The sequence below is a fragment of the Ahaetulla prasina genome, chromosome 1 (assembly GCF_028640845.1).
Source record: "Ahaetulla prasina isolate Xishuangbanna chromosome 1, ASM2864084v1, whole genome shotgun sequence".
NCBI classification, from domain to species: domain Eukaryota; kingdom Metazoa; phylum Chordata; class Lepidosauria; order Squamata; family Colubridae; genus Ahaetulla; species Ahaetulla prasina.
In genome coordinates, this window is record NC_080539.1 from 109,330,217 (window position 1) to 109,347,834 (window position 17,618).

General features: G+C 35.3%; 1 protein-coding gene across 2 annotated transcripts in view; it reads right to left on the bottom strand.

The window, feature by feature from the left end:
* TRMT11 (tRNA methyltransferase 11 homolog) overlaps positions 1-17,618 on the bottom strand; it is a 27,950-nt gene continuing 10,332 nt past the window's right edge. For both annotated transcript variants that reach the window (XM_058172280.1, XM_058172289.1), the window contains exons 6-13: positions 16,563-16,697; positions 15,557-15,713; positions 13,604-13,684; positions 11,609-11,773; positions 7,464-7,536; positions 6,027-6,158; positions 5,193-5,313; positions 1-1,528 (exon numbers count right to left, since the gene is read on the bottom strand). In XM_058172280.1, the coding sequence (XP_058028263.1) occupies positions 1,397-1,528; positions 5,193-5,313; positions 6,027-6,158; positions 7,464-7,536; positions 11,609-11,773; positions 13,604-13,684; positions 15,557-15,713; positions 16,563-16,697 (996 nt within the window). In that variant the 3' untranslated portion in view covers positions 1-1,396. The remainder of the gene's footprint in view (positions 1,529-5,192; positions 5,314-6,026; positions 6,159-7,463; positions 7,537-11,608; positions 11,774-13,603; positions 13,685-15,556; positions 15,714-16,562; positions 16,698-17,618) is intronic.

Sequence of the window (17,618 nt, forward strand, 5' to 3'; positions counted from 1 at the left end):
TTTTTACAATCATATCAAACAGCTCATCCAATGTACAGTTATATACAATTAGTCGGGTTTGCCCAGTCACCACCCCCCTTTTTAACACTCTTCCCTCTTCTACCTTCTTCTACTTTCCAGACCTTCCCCTCCTTCTCTTATCTACATCCTCTCCTCCCTCCACCCTACACCTTTAACAAGTTTATGATCATCACAAATGTAGGACTATAATATAATTTTTTGGACTATAATACGTACTGGACTATAAGGCACACCTAAATTTACAGGAGGAAAACAAGAAAAAAAATAGTTTTTGGCCTATGTGCGTTGGATTTTCGCTCTCCAAGGCCCCCAGAAGCACTCTGCAGTGCTCCGCATGGCCCATTTTCACAAAAAACGGGTACGGTTTTGCCAAAAGCAGATATGTTTTTGGCCTGCAGAGTGCTTCTGTGGGCCGGGGAGGGCAAAAACACAACGCACAGAGGGCTTGGGAGCCCCAAAAAAACTGTATTTGGTCTATAAGAGGCACCTAAATTTTCATCCACTTTTGAGGGGCGAAAGGTGCGTCTTATATTCCGAAAAATACGGTACTGATATTTAAGAAAGAACAGAGGAAACAAATTTGCCATAGATCAGTTAGTAGAAGGGAAACTTCATTATTTCTAATAGTCACAACCTGCCTTACTATAGTGGCATAAAATTGATTAACAAACAAGAGGAAAAAACAACAACCATAACAATCATTTTAAAAATAGCAACACAAATACCAAAAGCAGCAACACCAGGGCTTATTTAAAGTGATAGTAGATCCAAGATATAGATGAGCTTCAGATGTATAATACCACACTGAATCCTTGACAGGAAGGAAGAGGGCGTATTGGCTCTAGAAATGGCAGTAAGAAATGATAATTGCTGCGAGAGACAATATAATTTTAAAATTCAGAAGAAACTTTTCTGAATTTATTGTATGGCAGTTACAAAAGAATAAAGGAAAATGAAACAGATCTTCACAACAGTAAAAAAAAAATTAAAACCAAAATACCATTGTATTATTCCTAAGACTTCCAGATGTTCACAGCTAAAAAAAAGGCCAAACAATAGTCTTCATTTTTGCTAGAGGTAATAGACTGAAAGACTAATAGTGATAAAGGTTGTAATCAATTATCATTAGAACTTGAAGTCCTAAAATAAATTAAATAAAGGTCAAAAAAATGCTTGTGCAATAATCTGGTATAAACAAAGTTAATGAAAAAGAACTGTCCTTCACTTATGTTGTGGTTTTTGCTTTGAGTTTTAAAAAAATTAAAAACAGTATTTGTTCTCTGAAGCTTCTACATAATGTAGAGGTCCAGATGTTCTAATAGCCAAATACAAGCCTTGTGCGTTCCTTGCTTTCATTTTTTCCTTTCCAAACAGATTACTTTTGGCTGTCTTTTTTTTCCTTGGCAATCCTCTTCGTCACTCCACTGAAATATTTCTCACGAAAGGAATCATGACATTTGTATTGCAGATACTGGCTATCCAATATGTGAGAATTATAGTCGTCCTCCTATATGGGATTAAAAGACAATGTGAAGACATGAAGCATGCTTTGCTATATCTTGAAATGCTAGAAGAGCTCAACTGCTAAACTACGGCAACAATACTAATTCTTACCCTGCTCTTCATTTTTCTAAAATATTTGGTTGCTGATTCCTGCAAAGATCGGCTGATGAAGTTAATGACAGTATAAATAACAAAATGGATTAGTCTCTCCCGAATGAGCATACTTGTCAATCATTCTCATCATGAGAAGACTTGCATGATATTTCAAGATATATGAATTGGATGTAAAACAGTCATTTTAATTGACACCCCATTCTACCCCACTCTAGGGGTTTAAATTACTCTTCATAATGTTCAGAGGGGGACCTATGATACTTCCTGTGTTTTACATGTTACATTCAGTTGTTTTAATGTCCTGTTGATCGTTTCCTTATTTTGTGCATTATTTGATGCTATGAAGAGTCTTTAATAGGAGCCAAAATGAAAGGCAAAATTAACTCTATTAGTAAATGTGCAACAAAAATATAAGTGCCTGTTAGTGTGAAGCATTTCACCAACCAAATATATTAGTGCACACTTATAAAGTTATGCTGGGAACACTGCATAGCTGAAGACATTGGCCTCAATTTAATAATTTATTGTTTGTTAAAATTCAGATCTAAGTGAGCGTCAAATTTGTGTATTCCCTCCTTTAGAAACCCTTTTATTTCAAATATTTGAAATATTTGAAATAAAAGGGTTTCGGAGGGAATACACAAATTTAACTTAAACATACAAATTTCCTTTTAACTTAAACATACAAAGAGAAAAATAAATCAGAAAAGAGAGAGAGAGAGAGAAAGAGAGAGAGAGAGTGAGAGAGAAAGAAAGAAAGAAAGAAAGAAAGAAAGAAAGAAAGAAGGAAGGAAGGAAGGAAGGAAGGAAGGAAGGAAGGAAGGAAGGAAGGAAGGAAGGAAGGAAGGAAGGAAGGAAGGAAGGAAGGTAGATTTATATAGGAAAATTGCTTGAGATAACAGTCCTTATCCAAATAAAAGTGAATTAACAAATAGGCGTTTTTAGCATGTATTTTACTCTGCAAACACAAAGCTCATAGGAGTAGTCAAAGTTGCAAATGTACATTTTGGTTTCCAAATGCAGAGGAATTCAATTTCTGAAAGCACTCATATGTTAAGAAATTTAAAGTTAGCTGAATTAAGATAATGCAAGTAAATATTTGAGTATGCAAGGCATAAAAAGATTCAACCTATCTAACAAACATTGTCAAGGTAAAATTTTAATGCATTTGCTCCCTTAATAAATAAGCTTTTGCGCATATTGATCTGAACAGTACCAGTATGGATAACATTTTCAACATCAATTTGCTTAAAATATACATTATCACAAGAATGCATTACCATGATAAAATGCTACCAACACTAATTTCTAACAAACATAAATGTTTATCTTATATCACTAACATAAGGTTACAAGCCGATATGCTGGTCAAATACAATTAGAGGATGGATTAGAGGCTGAATGGGGATGCATCAACAAATGGAAGATGTTTAGATGACATCACAGCAAAAATAAAATATTATGATAGGATTCTGTTCCTTAGGATTACTGCATCGACACCTGTCATGTTGAATGCTATTTTTACCCACTGGGAGTCAAAGGATTTTTTGAAATATTCTTTTTTATTTATTTATTGGCCTTAAAATTTAAGATTAAATCTTAATCTCTGAACTGTGATTGGTTAACTGACTTTTAAGATTTTTTAAGTTTTTATTAAAATGCTATGGTATGATGAAAATCTATCAGTGTGTGACTAATATGTCCCTATTGTATTAGGTATATGCAACAATAATGTTTTCACATACACTGTTAGGGCATGAAAATATCTTACAGTTCAAACCAATAATTTAAAGATAATATTGCCTTTAACCAACTGCAAAAGTAATACATACATCTTGCTATTTAAAGATCAACTATTTGTTAATTTTCTATACTCTGCCACCATAAAGCCCTACTTGACCATGGAAACCCATTTAATGCAAACTAAATGTTTAAAATAGTTTTTCCTGTTCTTTTAAGAGAGTTACTGTATTTTCTTGCCGGCAGTGCAAGCAATTTAAATGCCAAATGACCAAAACTAATTTATTAGTACAGAGTAACACATTTATTTAAAATTGGGTCCTGATAGATAACTTATGCAATATAATAGCACATCATTCATCTAATGTATTATTATACTAGGAATCAGACAAGACCATTTCAAACAAAATACTCAGTCCAGATAATAAAAAATTAAAAACAATTCTAGTTCTTTTAAGCATTTTGTTATTTTACGGTTAAGGGGTTTTCAAGTAATTTTCCAACATCATAGTTAGAAAATATTTCTTTGTCAATGTATGTATACTTATTTCTATCAATGTAAAATTATGGTACTCCCATCCCTTTCAAATGTTAGAACTGGAGAAACTCCTTAAATTTTTGATATACTAAAAACGGGGGGAAATGCAACAAATGCTATTGTTAATAGAGTACTGTGTAATACAGTACTTAGAATATGTGTGTTCACGCAACGTGTGTGTATTTTCAGTGTTACTGATCGTAGCAAGAAAAATGGCATAACTTTACCAAGTTATGGTAAAGTTTTTAAAGTTCATGTCAGAAATTGTGATAAAAAAAAATATGTTCAACTGCTACCAAAGAGTTCACCATGAAGTCAGGGGAAATAATTTTTAAGACGACACCAAGAGGATTGCCCTGTCAGAAAAAATAATAAAATGTTTTACTTTGACTACTAAAATGAGATTGCTCAGTGTGCATAGTTCAAAATTTATTAAATGTAAATGATTTTTTCACTTGTCTTAACTAGATTTTTTATTGTTTCTTACTCTGATTAATTTTGAATCTCTTTTAATAACGTTAGATATGAAAAAGAAATCTGAAAGCTGGTAACAATCAACATCTAGTAATGACGTCTCCATATGATGTTACCCACATGAACCGTACAGACAGAGGACTGTATGAATTTAATACAACCACTAGAAGGATGGTGTCTTCCTTTCTCTTCTATTTTCTTTGAAGTTTCATTGTACGATCTGAAACCAGCTCAGATTCACATTAGTATAGCAGCCCGGGGAACTGTATCTAGAGAATCTATCTAGAGACTGCTTTCAGATGAGTTTCATGCTTTTAAAATGGGAAGACCATAAATTCAGATGAATATCAGAATCAGATCTGGTCTATATATCCAAACAAAGAGACACCCTGAAACATTGTACAAAATATTCCAAAATTGTGATCACTGTCCTCTCTTACAGAGAATAGGGGAAAGTCATAACCTTTTAAGTGAAGTCAAAGTGCCACACTTAAGTGAAGCAAGTAAAATGAAGAAAATTAAATTAAAGTGAAGAAAATAAAACAAAGACTTTAAAAAAAACACACCATCAGATATTCTTCAGAAAAAATGAAATGAAACTAAACACTTCTTTCCTGGACTGTGTTCAAGTTCATTAAATATTTTGGCTTTCTGTTTTGATATTTATAAGCATTCACAAACTTTCTAAACTTGCTTTAAAAGTATAGCTTGGCATGGTAAACACCTTACAACAGTGCAATAGAAAAACCCATGAGAAAGCTGACAGCTCCTTCTTTGCATGAAAGCCCATCCAAACAATTACCTCAAATTCTTTCACCTTTTCCATGGTTATCAGGTATCTTGATGTGTGGTTGGAAAGCGTCTGCTCACAGTTGCTAACGAGTTTCAGGCAAGGGTGCTGAGGTATAATCTCTTCTGTATATCTGGAAGGAATAAACAGTCAAAGAGCTTATGAACAGTAATATGTGAATCTGAAACAGAACTGCCAGAGGGGTTGATTCAAACTGAATTAGACTATACACTTCCACATGGTTCATAGCCTTATTAAATTTTCCAGAAACAATGTGTGCTAATTGCTTTCAGAATCCATAGAAAAAGAAAGAAAGAAAGAAAGAAAGAAAGAAAGAAAGAAAGAAAGAAAGAAAGAAAGAAAGAAAGAAAGATAAAAGAGACAGAGAGAGAGAGAAACAAACAAACAAACAAACAAACGTTGTAGATAAAAGTTTGGTTTAAATAAGATAAATATACCATGTGGATTTTTCTTGCAACAGTTATTTAAATAAACTATTAAAATCTGCCTAACAGAAGCGTTTTTTAAAAAGCTGTCCATACAATGCTATTTTTCTAAATCTGAGAAATATGTTTCTGCCATCCTGAATTTATTAGCGCAAGGATAAGATACATATGTAATGAATACCCATTTTCCAAGCTGCAAATTGTTTACCAATAAATCTAAATGATTTCATTTTCAGTAAAATCTAGCAAATATCCATTGTTTAGTACTCACTGATTACCATGTGCTTGTAACAAAATAATATACAAATAGGGAAAATATCCCCACTGACTTCAGAATCTATTCTCTCCTGTTCTATATATTAAAATCTGAGAACTATCGTAATATATAATAGGGACTTACTCTGGTTTGTACACAGGCAACCAGTAGACCAATCTTCCTCCAAGAACCAAATACTTTGCCGCAAATTTTAATAGGTCAAAGATTATATCACTCAGCTGATAATTTGAAGAAACTAGGTTATGATTTTCAGTGCTAGGAGATATTTTGAAAAGTAATTAATAAGAGTTATTGATACTTGGATGTTTCACAGTAAGAACAAAAACCAAACATTTATTATCTCTCAAAGGTCTTTTTAGTCTAATTAAGAATAAGTATAAATAGAGTTTCTCATATAAAGTTTGGATTTAAGAAAATTTAACGCACTCTTTATAAGAAGAGCAAAATTGTAGCAATAATATAAAAATTAAAACAAAAAGGATCTAGAAAAACACATGGTGATTCAATTTTATAAACTTTGGTGGGAAATGGAGTGGGACTTGAAAAGGTAAATGATGCAAGATTATACTTGGTACAGATGTCAAATTGACAATTTCTGGTCAATACTTTAAAGCATAGCCTTACTGACATGCATAACACATATCCAATATGGAATTGGCTTTACAAACTCAATTATATATAGGAGTTTGGATGAAACAGAAGATAGATTTTGCTTTGAACCCCAAATAATCAATTATATCGCAAAAGTTCAGCCAAACTACTTCAGATCAGCCAAGGTTTGGCAGAACAAAACCCATAATGTTTTTGAGTCTTTGCCAAAATAAAACCACAGAATCCCAGAATGATTTAATAGGCTGAATATGGCAAAAGTGGAGTGCCTCGCCCCCTCCCCTTCCTCCAAGTGGCCTTATGCTTGTTTGATCCTCTTCCACAAGCTACTGCTGTTGCCTCAGCGTGACTTAACCCACTATCTGCCTCTTCATGGCTTTCCTCTCCCCACATCTCCTTAGCTACCACTGACTGTGCGAGGATTTTGACTGCTCACCTCTCAAAACCACTCTTGTCCAGTACTATGTTTTATTCCATATCAGCAACAAAACAGCCCTTTTCAGTATATAAACCAAAACTTCAAAAGCATACACGTTTCAAACATGCATGACAAAAAACCTGCTCTTCCATGTACGCAGCATGTTAGTAATTGTTACTGCAGGTCTTCAAAGTTACAATGACATCTGGTAAGATTTAGATGAAGAACTCTAATTAATATTAGTGAATAATCTCTTCTGCCCATTTTATCTATTTTCCAGAGATTATACCAAAATGCATCACTAATTTCCATATGGGAGCAATAATTTAGATAAATTCCTAATCCCAAAATTTATCCAAAAGAACAAGAGATACACAAACCAAGCAAATACTATATAAAAACTCTCTAATTAAAAACAGCATGGTTGAATTGGTTACTACTTTGGCTGAAGATTACAGCATTCAGCAAATGTTTTCACAGCCACAGCTAGCTTTCTGTTCAGATTTGTGATTCATAATCCAAACTCTGCCTACCTTTTTTCAATCATTTTTGGTGTTTCCCGCAGTGAACCAATTTTTCTGGTGGCTTCCCGAATGCCATATGGTGCTACAAAGAAAATAAATACAAGACACATATTGGTTTACACAACTCTAAAATTTTAGCTGCTACTGCTGCATTAACAGCAAGTATTCTCTCCATAGTCTTAATATACAAACAGATATACATACATTCAAAGCCTGTAATCCAATTGTTTGTAGTCCAACTACACTGACTTCATTCCCAAAGGAGACCTGTTATATTTAAAATCCTTTTGATAGTTAAATAACCAGGTGTTCCCATACAGATTAGCCCATTCATTCTGATGTTCTACCCTATATCTGGTCACTGATGAAACCTTGATTGATAAACTAACCTACAGAAGGCTGTGCTGCAATACATCAGCTAATCTTTTAACACAGCACAGAATTCTTAGCTAGAGAGACGAGATTGCTTTCTTCAAATCAACGTTCAGCTAACTGAATTTGATCCTGCTGCCTAAGCTGGTTTTATCTGAATATAATACAAATCCATTTTTTTTTTAAAAAAGAGGTTATTCAGTCAGCTGTGACCTGAATAGCCTTTTACTCTGTCTTTTGTCACTTGCTTTAGGCATCTCAAGGGAATGGGAAACAGGATGCAACTGTAATATTACAAAGCAATTCTTCTTTTGCGCAATGGCTTCTCAGAGTCAGAATGTAGAGGAGGCATCCTATTTGCTGGTATCCAGACCTCTAAGCTCCCTTGAACTAATTGCTTTAATTAATTAACTCACCATTAAGATCCACCGAGCTTTGGAAATGATGGGTGGTCTGTCACCATGCTCCTCCCCCTCCTCAAAAAGGACTATTCTCTTGCTCATGCATCAAGTTTAAAGTCTTGTTAAACATGCAGAGCTTTGATGTGATTCTTTTTAGCTGGCTAATATATGAGAGCGCTTACAAAGGTTCCATTAATCTCAACAAATCCCAAACTGAAACCAGTGAAATGTTATAAAAAGCTCCATTGAATCAAGAAGTAGTAGGCACTGTTTGTTAACTTACATTTGATTCAACACTTAAACTGTACTTCTTTATAATTTATGTTTTTAATAAGCCTAGTAAAAACAAATCAAAACTAAACTATAAGAAAAAAGAAAACCACAATAAAAATTGATCAATTGAAAGTGCAGGAGAAAAAAAGAAAAAGGCAACGAAGACAATAATAAAATGGGTTCCAACCTTCATCACACCAAGCATAAGCTGCTATAGTAATTTTTCACCTTCTTTTAAAAGTCACAAATAATAACTCCTCTCTCCTTAACTTTTATCCATACACAATCCAGAAATTGTCATCTTTTCAGTTCTGGTTCAGCAAAGTCCATTAGACGTTACCAGGAATATCAAACAAATAGTTTATTCCTGAACAATTACTCCATCTTCGTATTTTTCCTTTTTGCTCTTTATAATATTAGCCTTTAAATCCTTCCAGTGGTATCACAAGATATGATCTTTCATCAATCCTTGGCATTCAAGAGCTTTCAAAGCTTCAAAGCTTTCACCAGCCTACTTTGTAAATCCCATAAAATGGACTCATCCACAATTTTTTGTTGCAGCTGTTTCACATCCAGATCCTTTCCCCAATTTGTGGTTGTTCCCCACAAATATATTATTTAATTGTATACTTGTTTTTTTTTCAAATCTTATCACAAAATAACCAATATTTGTATCCTTACAATTTATATTGATATTGACTGTTTCCCGAGTGCTTATTTGTACCCTATGACTATCATTAAGTGTTGTACCTTATGATTCTTGATGAACATATCTTTTCTTTTATGTACACTGAGAGCATATGCACCAAGACAAGTTTCTTGTGTGTCCAATCACACTTGCCCAATAATAAATTCTATTCTATTCTATATTTCAAATCTCTCTGGTCTTCCAATCCACTTAAAACGTTCTTAAATCATTTTTTTTGCCAAATGTATATTTTTTTTAAAAAATTCCTAAGTTGTTTCTGTTTAAAATTTCCTAAATCCAAAAAAAGTAAAACTTATCAGGTGTCAAATTAAGCTTGCCATTTTGAACGCCTGTGATAGCCATAAAGTGGTTAAATTAAATATTTCTGACTGTTATTAAAAAGTGAGTTTAGCTGAATTAACAGTAGTTTTGAAAGTTCCAATTCTGTTGAGAGCAAAAATTGTCTCCCTTGGCTCCTGGCACTCAAACCTATGGAAGGCCATCATTCCAAACATCTGTCAGCAACCTCCCCTTTTCTCCTTCTCCAAAGTACTTTCACAGCAGTCGTGGTCTTCAGACTAGGTATTTTTTTACATTTAATTCAGCATTTAAACTGTACAGTTTTAATTGTTTACACTTTGACACTCTTGCAAAACTATTTTTTCCTTTAATAGTTTAATATTTTAGTCCATTTTCACGTTTAAATATTATTTTATTTGTTTATTAGATTTACGTGCCGCTGTTCTCCTCTAAATGCTGGATGATTATTAATATATTTGGCTGAAGGATACTTTAGGTTTTCCTATACTCCATGGAAAATATTTTGGGAAGTAATTAATGAGAGAATTTATTTTACAATCAACATTAAAGCATAAATTTACACTTTTGCTCTGAGGGAAATAAACTCTTTTTCTCTAAATAGTGCTATAATTCATACCTTTTAAATACTGATTCATTAAAAAGTATGGATTTAAAGCAAGCATAAAAATGGGATTTTGTTACTTTTATGAAATTCACAATGCTTCAACAAGTAATAGAATTAATTAGGCTCAATTTAAACCAAAAAGGGGACATCCTAATTTTACATTATTAAGTCCTTGTAAATATTTAGTTGGTATGGTGTTAAATTCTGTGTTACTTTTCCAACCAAGTCACAATTCCTAGATTACGTAATCATACATAGCAAAGAGGTATGTAAAATATTTAGCTTATTAACTGGAGTTTTTCTAACTAATCCCAATAAAAAAAAAACCAAGCCGAATAAGCAAAGGCAGGAAAACTTTGGCATATGGTGTTACTCCAGAAACAAAGAAAGATGGGGAGGCAACAAGACAATGCACCATATAACATATGTATAAACAATGCAGCATTCCATTAATATTTTTAAGCCATTAATAATTTATTCTCATTGGAAATGATCTTGACTTGGTCAGAAAAGTAACACAGAATTTAATACCAACTAAAGGAGAAACTATCATATTTTGCAACGCACACTTAGAATTCCTCTGTTTGCTTCTGGAAATTTCAAGTGCAAGCATTACACTTGAAATTGAGATGCTTCACATGTATTAACTTTATTTTTTTTTTTGAAGGGATGATATAATGAGAGCAAATGCTTATTTAGTCATTCACAAAAATAAGCTTGTATGCCAGTACTGTGATGCTTCCAAAATACTGAAGCAGGTTTCTACAGGATTTACTATTACACAAAATAATGCATACTTGAGTTCAATAGTCCTGAAAAAAGTAGCATATTTTTAAAGGTCCAGATGTTCCTATTCTCATATTTCATCATACACATCAATCTCTATCTATCTATCTATCTATCTATCTATCTATCTATCTATCTATCTATCTATCTATCTATCTATCTATCTATCTATCTATCTATCTATCTATCTATTTATTTATTTTGTAGACCACCCTTCTCCCGAAGGACCCAGGGCGGTTCACAGCCAATAAAATACAAAAATACATATAACACAAATTAAAAAACAGTATAAAAAACTAATTCAATGTATGGCCTAAAATTTAAATACAATTAAAAAACCCATTTAAAAACCCCAATTAAAACTACATTTAAGCTAGCCCTGCACGCTGAAACAAAAGCATCTTCAGCTCGCGGCGAAAGGTCTGGAGGTCGGGGAGTTGACGAAGCCACGGAGGTAGCTCATTCCAGAGGGCAGGAGCCCCCACAGAGAAGGCCCTCCCCCTGGGGGTCGGCAGCCGACATTGTTTGGCCGACGGTACCCAGAGGAGGCCCTCTCTGTGGGAGCGCACAGGTCAGTGGGAGGCTACTGGTGACAGTAGGCGGTCCCCGTAGGTAACCCAGTCCTATAACAAGCTTATGGATATCCCCTTGATCCCCTTGGTCTGCATTCATGAATTAAAGCTATTTCAGGTTTTGCATCTTAACTTACGGTCTGTAATGATTGCATCAAACTGCACTCCTTCCCTCCATATGGGTTTTGATGCATCAGAAACAAATATGTCAAGGTAGTATTTCTCCAAACCATACTGGCGAAGGTTGGCTCTAATATTTTCATCAGGTCCTCTCCACTTTTGATTCTTTCGACTAGCTTTGCCTTAGAGCGATGACGAAGAGGGAGGAAAAATCATGGTGAGATTAAAATAATCCCCAATGTTTCTTTTGTCACTGCAATTCATTTATATTCCATTCAACTAAATGACGATTGGTTCGAATATTTCCTTTCACCTTAAATTGATCACAAGTGAATGTCAATGATGATAACACCTAATTCGTAATAAAATAGTCACAACTGTTCAGTAAGTTCTAGAAGGAAACAAAAACTTGCATGGTAGTATTTCCTATAGGTAGTGCTCAGGTTACATCTGTCCTTTCAGCAGCGACTGTTCAAACTTACAACAGTGCTGAACAAGGGAGACTTATGACTCCATTGGGGGTCCAGTTATCACAAGGAACACACAATCACATGTTGTGATTTAGGCACTCAGTACCTGGCTTGCAATTACAAAGTTGCAGCGAGCTGCAGTCACGTGATGGCAATTTCTGATTTCACTTCTGGTTTCCCATAAGTGTCGTGTCCCACTCCTCCGCTGACGGCCGGGTCAGGGAAATCCGAATCAGGCTTGCCTCTGCAGCTCTGCCCAAAGTCCTAGCAAAGTCCTCAGAGCAGGCAGGAGACCAGTAAGTGACTTCAGCAAGATAAGTTCGACTTTTGCCTGACTCAGAGACTGCCAGAAAGCAGATCCTTTATATAGGCCATGGGGTGTGGCTCCATGACTCAGCACTCATTAAGGCCTGCCCCTCCCTTCCTTCTGTTGCCTCCGCCTATCCAATCTTCTGATGCGAGGGTCACTCCAATCAGCTGTTGGTAATAAACCCTCCTCAGGCTCACATGCTGTGGAGGAGGGGGAGGGGTCTAGCTGCTCCGTTTGCCTGGGCATGGAGTCAGGGCTGGGGCCGAGAGGTGTTCCTTCTTCTGCAGTTTGTCTGGGCATGGAGCCAGGACTGGGGCCGGGAGGCATACATTCCTCCGTGTTCGGGAGCAGATAAGAAGGCCCCGGCTGCTCTGAGGGCGGGCAAGACACAACAATAAGCAAGTTAATGGGAAGCCGGCACCAAATCAGAATTTGAGATCAAGTGAGGTCCTCAGTTAACCACTTTCATAGTCTTCGGTTAACTCTAGCAACTGGGACCGCCAGAACTAATGTTGTTAAGTGACATGATCGTATAACATCACACTTTAGATAGCTTAGCAATAGCAATTCTAGTCCCAATTGTCATTGTAAGCCAAGGACCTACCTATATTGCATTTAAAATAACAAAACCCTTAAAGCTGCTATTATACTTTAGGATGACTTGGAAGCATTTGAAGAAATAAATTCCTGTTTCCTCTTTGCAGGATTTTTGGATAGTACACAAAACTAGAATTCATCTCTTCTCTCTGATGAGATAGACATAGAACGATTTTGGACAGCATACAACTTTTACTGCATCTTGTGAGGAAAACGCACTATCATTGCTAGAAAACAAAACAAATGACTATCTAAATCAACACATTATAAAAAACTCAGCCCATGGCTCTCAACTTATGGCTGGGATTTTATGCACACACAAAAATTGATTACTTCCCCTAGATTTTTTTTATAGTCAACCATCATTCCATTTTGCAAACAGCCACCTAAATTCCCATGTGACTGAAAAATTAATCTGAAGAAAGGCATCCTCTTCCTTGAACAATCAGGAGTAAAATTCAATTGCATTTTCTTTTGACATTAAAATTGTCTGCCTGTCATAGCTCACTATGAGAAAGATCATGTGAGCCTGTGAGTGATTACTACTATCTGATAAACAACAGGAGTTGTTTTGGGAGTATCATATCTTTATGTAATTAATTAATTTGCACTAGTAAATAATGAAAAGGACATACCTAACCCATGTACTATATTATAATCTATATCTGTGCCACAGACATATGCTCCAAAGTGCGCAGAAGCTATAAGAAGTCCACCTGCAAGCCAAAGAAAAGAAACAAAATATGCTTATTATAATTCACAAAATATTCCACAGTAGGGTGGAGCATGACTTCATAAAAAGATTCCCAACATACTTGGAGTGCCCGAATATTTTGCCTTGTTTGTGTAGCATAGACTAGGCTACTATCATCATCACACAGAAATAATAATTTTTGACAATTGTTTTCAGCAACCCTTAGGCCATGAACGTTTATTTCTTCTGCCAAAAGTCTCACCTTTTCTCACCAGCGCAAATTGTTTTAAATATTAATATTTAAATTGTTTTCATAGCAAAATTAGTCTATTGCTATTTAGTGCATAGCTCATTTTGAACCAATTTACCTCATACAAAAAGTGCATCTCATACGTGTGGCACAAGCGCCTTCTACTGTTTTGTTCAAGAAAAACAACTAACCAAAGGAATATCAGGAGTCACATAAGAAATAGCATTGTTTAGACAACACAGCAAATTTTTAAAAGATCTATGATGAACTTCAATATAAAATCTGAATTTTGTTCAGAGTAAAGGAAACACAAACAACTTACATGATCCTTAGTCATACAAATCCTGAAGGGAATTTTTTCATACGCTTTAGTGCAGGAAGAAGAAAGGTGCAGTATCAAATAATTATAATCTGTAAAGGAATCTAAAAATGACCTTGGGGAAGGTTTGAAACAGCCATTCAAGGCAGGAAGGAAGATATGAGCTATTAAGGATGAACTTAGAGAAGTCATTACACAGTCCAGAAATTGAAGGAAGAATGAGAAAGAAACTCAAGATGACTTGAGTTGATTTTCTTTAGTACAGGATGGGTAAAAGGAAACTTGGAAGTAACTTTCAACGATCAATATTTGTGCCCTATATTTCTAGAATTCCAGCAATGTCTGTTTCTTGAACTTGAAGGGCTGACATCAATTTTGAAAGCCCCTCCAAGTATTTTTTTTATCCTGTCTTGTACGAAATATATGAAATCAACACAGGATTACGTTACGTTTCTTTCTCATATTTGCTTCAATCTTGGGACTTTCCAATCCCTTTTCCAAGTCCCTTTTCCATGGTCCATTCACTTGTTAGCATCTTGTTCCTATCTGCCTCAATTCCAAATTCCTTTACATAAGACCACCAGCTCCTGAGCCATAAACATCTGTATTCCTTCCCAAAATATTCTCTATTTTCTTCAATCCAAATGAATGGGATTTCTGAGTGGTTACACTGGAATGAACCATAATGGGGCAATGTCATAGATATAAACTATCCTTGTTTCTTTTTTCCTTCTGGATGAATCACTGCTAAGATTTTAGTCATCAAGCAAGTATTCTACTTCCATTGTATATGACTGATGCTGCAGTTTCTTTGAAGCCAATGACTTCTGATATCAATTGCAACAGGAACTGCATGAATAAAATAATTAAGCTGAATTTTTTTTTTGTAGTTGTAAATTCTAAGCAGTGATCTGGTATGGTTATAATGAAGCTCCAGAGCTAAACATTAATATTAGAGTTTTCTTAAAGAAGTCATGAGCCTTAGGGAATAAATCACATTTAGATTACTGAGGATGTTGCATAATTATATCTGAATAATATATACTTCATCTGTGTAACTTTGTTTATCAGAAGGAAGGGAAACCTGTACCCATTCTCAGTGTTGCTTAACTCCCACTGACAATATGCTTCAGCACTTCCATACTGGCTGGGGCTGCTGGGGAATTGTTGTTTAGCAACAGCTAGAATGCCAAAGGTCTGCAGAAACTATATTCCCAAATGCAAATTCTTCTATCTAACTTGGAAGTTTAGTGAAATAAAAAAAAATATGAGCAAGTTATAAATGTTGATAAAGTTTGGAGGAGAGGAAATAGAGGATGGGATACCTGTTCCCACAAAAGGATCAAACACAATATTGTTTGGTTTTACTTTTCCGTGGTTTGCCATGATAAAAGCCAAGCCGGAATGCATGCTCGTGTTCCCAATAAAATGTCTTTTTTTAACACTGTAAGATTCAATAAGGTCCCTTTGTCCATTGGCAATCTGTGGAATACATGGTTGGGAAGGCAGTGAGAGAGAGAAAGGACAAGAAAGACATACTAAAACATCTAAAACATATGAAAACAAACACAAAATGATTTTTAAAAACCACAGATGAGTAGATTTTATCAAGTTACTATGTTGAAAACATTAAAAACAGCACTCTTAATAGGCTTTCCAATCCAGAATAGCATTTTAGTTTTCAAAACAATCGAGTTCAACTACTAACTTGAAAATTATTAAATGGCACATATCTAAGCTTTTGTCAGCCAGATCTCCAGCATAGGTTTTCCCTTTGATGCTCGCTTGCTATTGGCTGCCATAGTAACAGGGAGTGGGGGGCATGGCATTGGGGTTTGGGAAGTGTGCTGGTGTGATGAAGGCCCATGTGAACTAAAAGGGAGGTTTGCTCTCCAGAATTATTGCACTGCTGAATAGAGTTATTTACACCCAGTCAAGGCCAACCGTCCCAGAATTCCAGATGGATGAAAGCACCTGAAGATGTGTCCCACGTGACATGGACTGGACATTCAGCCTGGGTCCCTTGTGGGAGGGATTTGGGGAAACTTTCAATATATAACTTTCGCATCTTTTGGCTCAGATCTTGCTTTTCTTTCACTGCTATCATTTCAAACTCAGTAAAAGTATCTCTTCTCTACTTCAATGGAGTATCTTTCTTGGGTTTTAAACCAAGGCAGGCCTGACAGCTTTAACAATTCTGAGACACATAATGCATCTATTTCCTTTTATTTCATCCATAAAGTCATTTTCTTCTTTCATATTCCAATCTGCCATGGTCGTATTGCTGTTTTAAAAACTGATAATTTCATTATTAATGTAGTAATTACTCACCCATCTTCCAAAGTACAAGCTAATAGGCTGTTCTGTACTGTTGCCTAGATAAATTCCATAATCTTCTAGAAACCAAAATGTATGATCTGGATTATTTAAATCTACACGTCCTTTAAATGGTAAAAACTGCAAAGACTACATGGTGTGAGGGGATTGGGGAGGAAGGAGAGAGGAATTGGAAACAATGCATTAATCAACAATATTATATATGTGATATTGCTTATCCCTATCTACAGTATCCTCCTTACTTATTATTATAGGTACACTACAAATAATTGAAGGCAGCTACTGCCAAAACATAAAATGTGTACTATTATTAAGCTAAAAGATTATTTTTAAACAGTTAGTAAAGCAGCATAGAATTAAAAAATATAGCACTGCTGATCAATTAAAGCCAAAACACATCAGTTGTATTATTTATTCCTTTTTGCTTTTTACTGCCAAGACCCTTGGGGAGGGGACACAGAATACAGACCATCCTTCCTGTCAGTCCCAGGTATATATTTTTTTCATTCCCTTCTTAACAGATTGTGGACTTTGTGACCTGGCCCTCCCAAGTTGATATTCAGATGGAGCAGATGCCTTTTGCCTCCCAGGGCACTTAGATCCTCTTTAGGATGGGTCTCTGCCTGCCTCCACTCTGCTCAGCCAAAGTATTCACCCTCAGACATGGAACACCAGCCATTATTCTTGATAGGAGGTTCGTGCAATGGTTTTGCCAAGCAAATGTATGCAACATTAATCCTTTCCCTTCTTCTCCCAACATCCAGGATCTTCTAGGTTGGAGTTGCAAAACTTACACTACTTTGTTCATGAGTTGTGTATGAATTGTTCATGTACAACTCCAAAGTTTGTAAGTAGAGCCACATCCGCTGGCTTCTACTGTAACTTTTGGCTAACAATTTGAACATTTATTTTTTACATTTTGAACCACAAAACGCTGCTACTACTCCTATACATTTTACTATTTCTATACAATTAGTTCCTTAAACAAAACTGAAAAATTGTCCAGCTGAATCTCGACGTGTGCTGGAGGGATGGGAGTTGCAAAATTTA